Source organism: Etheostoma spectabile, chromosome 19 (assembly GCF_008692095.1).
Source record: "Etheostoma spectabile isolate EspeVRDwgs_2016 chromosome 19, UIUC_Espe_1.0, whole genome shotgun sequence".
Classification (NCBI taxonomy): domain Eukaryota; kingdom Metazoa; phylum Chordata; class Actinopteri; order Perciformes; family Percidae; genus Etheostoma; species Etheostoma spectabile.
Window position 1 is genome coordinate 6,595,861 of NC_045751.1, and position 2,811 is coordinate 6,598,671.

General features: G+C 40.3%; 1 protein-coding gene across 1 annotated transcript in view; it reads right to left on the minus strand.

Annotated features, from left to right (window-relative positions):
- spata6l (spermatogenesis associated 6-like) overlaps positions 1-2,811 on the minus strand; it is an 18,965-nt gene that overhangs the window by 3,570 nt on the left and 12,584 nt on the right. The window contains exons 8-10 of the mRNA XM_032544797.1: positions 2,453-2,552; positions 2,152-2,198; positions 18-121 (exon numbers count right to left, since the gene is read on the minus strand). Coding sequence (XP_032400688.1) covers positions 18-121; positions 2,152-2,198; positions 2,453-2,552 — 251 coding nt within the window. The remainder of the gene's footprint in view (positions 1-17; positions 122-2,151; positions 2,199-2,452; positions 2,553-2,811) is intronic.

The window sequence follows — 2,811 nt, forward strand, 5'->3', positions numbered from 1 at the left end:
CTAGTCAAGAAACGGACCTGCTGTGCCTGGCCTGTTCCCTGTAAGACCACTGCAGCCCTGAAGGGTCAGGACCTTGGTGGTAGTCATGTGTTTCGGAAAAGCTGGAGTCATCTTCTCCAACCTGTCAATGGAACAGAGACAAGTCACTTTCTATTGGTGTCTTTCACTATCAAATAACCATCCCGTTAGTGTATCTGCATCTCAGCAATTGATTTATTTCCCTCTCTATTGCTGGTCTCAATTGCAGTTATTAAAGGCTCAATCAGTAATTTTTGACAACCTAAATGTATGATATACAAGTGCAGTGCCTGTTAGGAATGGACCGATTCTCCAGAACCGCTCATCCAGACAACTTTACACTCAACACTGTACTTCTTTGAGTCCTGAGCAGTACGCCTGCCATAGCAGTGCTAGAGTATACACGTCATTTGATAACGGCTAGTTATTCGGGACAAGTTAATTCCTGGGAACAAAAAGCGTTCATTCTGAACGTTACATCGCAGTAGCTTCAAATCTCCAGTCTCTTTCTTTCTTCATCTGTTCTTGAATGTACTGTAGCGAGCCACTGAGCCGTTTACCGGTGAACCAGTTAAAAAGGGTCCCCTCTCAGTACATGGAACAATAGATCCCTCCGGAGGACTGTTATCTTAATCCCATCCAGCTGGATATCCGACCATAATAGCCCGCTCCCACAGTGGGTGGGTTTCACTGTCTGTTTTATGTTATTGTATATTTCTACTCCGCCGCATCTCAGAGGCAAATATTGCACTTTTTACTCAATTCCACTCTATTTGACATTTGCCGCCATTTAGTAATATTGCGGAGTCTGTGCAGAAGTGATTGGGCGGAGGAGTCCTGAAAATACACCCACCCGACCAATCCAGAGTCATCAAATAACTAACATTGGCCCATGTCCCATCCACTAACATGGAGGGAGCGGGGTTTACAACGTATACTGCAGCCAGCCACCAGGGGCATCCAGATGTTTTGGCTTCACTATGCATCCACCCCTGGTCCAGCCTTAATAATGTCTATTAATCGATTCACCCATCAACCAAAATCCATTTAAATGAATGAATTAAATTTTGATTTTGATTATGTATATGACACCTGACTATAAATGTCCTTTTTTGTTTGTGAAGTGACCGTGGTTGTCATGAAAGGCACTTTAAATCAAATGTATTATTAGTATTATTGGTGTTAATATAAAAGAATAATACACATTTTGAAATGCTTACATATATACGTGTGTGTGTATATATATAATTAATTTCAATTAATTAATTACCAAACATGTAACTAATTAAATTAGAATACAGATACCCAGCTACCCAGCACATTAATGCATTTTGGTATTTATTAGTATGTTTTGCTGCTATTACTGTTGTAGCTTTACTTAAATACTATCCTGAATGCAGGACTTTTACTTGTTTTACTTCCACTGTATTGTTACTTTTACTCAATGTACTCAATAATATAGCAGCAAAATAGTATTTGCCATTGGAAAATTAGCATGTCCCCCTATAATTCAGATTTAGCCTGTGTATACAAACACTACACATCTTTGTCAAAAAAGTAGCTAGATTTCCTGTCAGTCCCAGGTTGTGCCTTTAAAGGAAAAGATTTTAACTTGTTTGGAAATTTGCCGGTTTGCTTTCTTTCCGAGGGTGAGATGAGAAAATGATTATCAATCATATGTCTGGGACTTTAAGTACAGAGCTAGATGCAGTATGAGGGTAGCCTAGCTTAGCATAAAGAAAAGAAGCAGGCGGAGACAGTTGGCTCTGGTCCAAAGTTCAGGAAGACAGCCTCTAAATTTGTTTAATCTGTACAGAAACAAAAATGTAAAAAGGACTATTACAGAACAGTGTGTTCAATAAAACACACAATAACTGTAATTATGTCATCTTTTTTTCACATTTCAGTTTGGGTATGATTCATTTTAAATAAGATGTGTCTTAATTAGTGAGGGTTGGAGACGTTGGTAGGTGTATTTTTTAACGTTGGACTGGCCAACTGTGACCCCATACTTCCAGTCTTTATGCTAAACTAGGCTAACCACATCCTGACTCCAGCTCTGTACATCCTCTGATAAATCCCATAACTTTCTGTTTAAGGGGCCAAATAATAAGAAAATAATTGGGATCTTACCAAACCACTGGATAAGGATTTGCTTCTGCCCGTTGGGGAATATCTCACTAGTACCGCACAAAGAGGGGGAAATGTTTTGGAGTGACAACAGATTAGCATTTCTTCAGCAATGGAAACCTGACTGTGAGTAGGTTTTATCATCCAACTACCATCATGTCAACAGAGCAGTATAACAATAACACTTTACAAGCAAAATTCTTTTTAAAAACCACATTAGGGTCGACAAGCTTTTATGGTAGGCTGTTTGAGATTGTTATCCATGTTTAATAGCATCAAAGCAGCATTATATGAGGATTTCTACCTGTGGGTGAAGACCTGGTCAAAGGTGAGGAGGATTTGGTAAACGCAGCAGAGCGATGGGGCGAGGCAGAGCGACTGGCTCCGGGCCGCAAAGCCAGCATCTGCATGGAGGAGAATAAGGAAACAATAAGTAGGCCTGCAGGTCGGACTGCTACATGTATGTACACAAACAGGGCTGGAGCTCTCTTGGCAAAGACGTTGGACCATTTTATTGTGATAAGAATGTAGGAGACAAGTCCGATAATAGGTGTTCCGAACAGCAGATATAATGTTTCCTGAAAGGTGGTCAAAACCTAGGCGTCTAAAACCATCGGCGTTCCACTTGAACCATTGCAACATATTTACTGGAAACGTAGCACT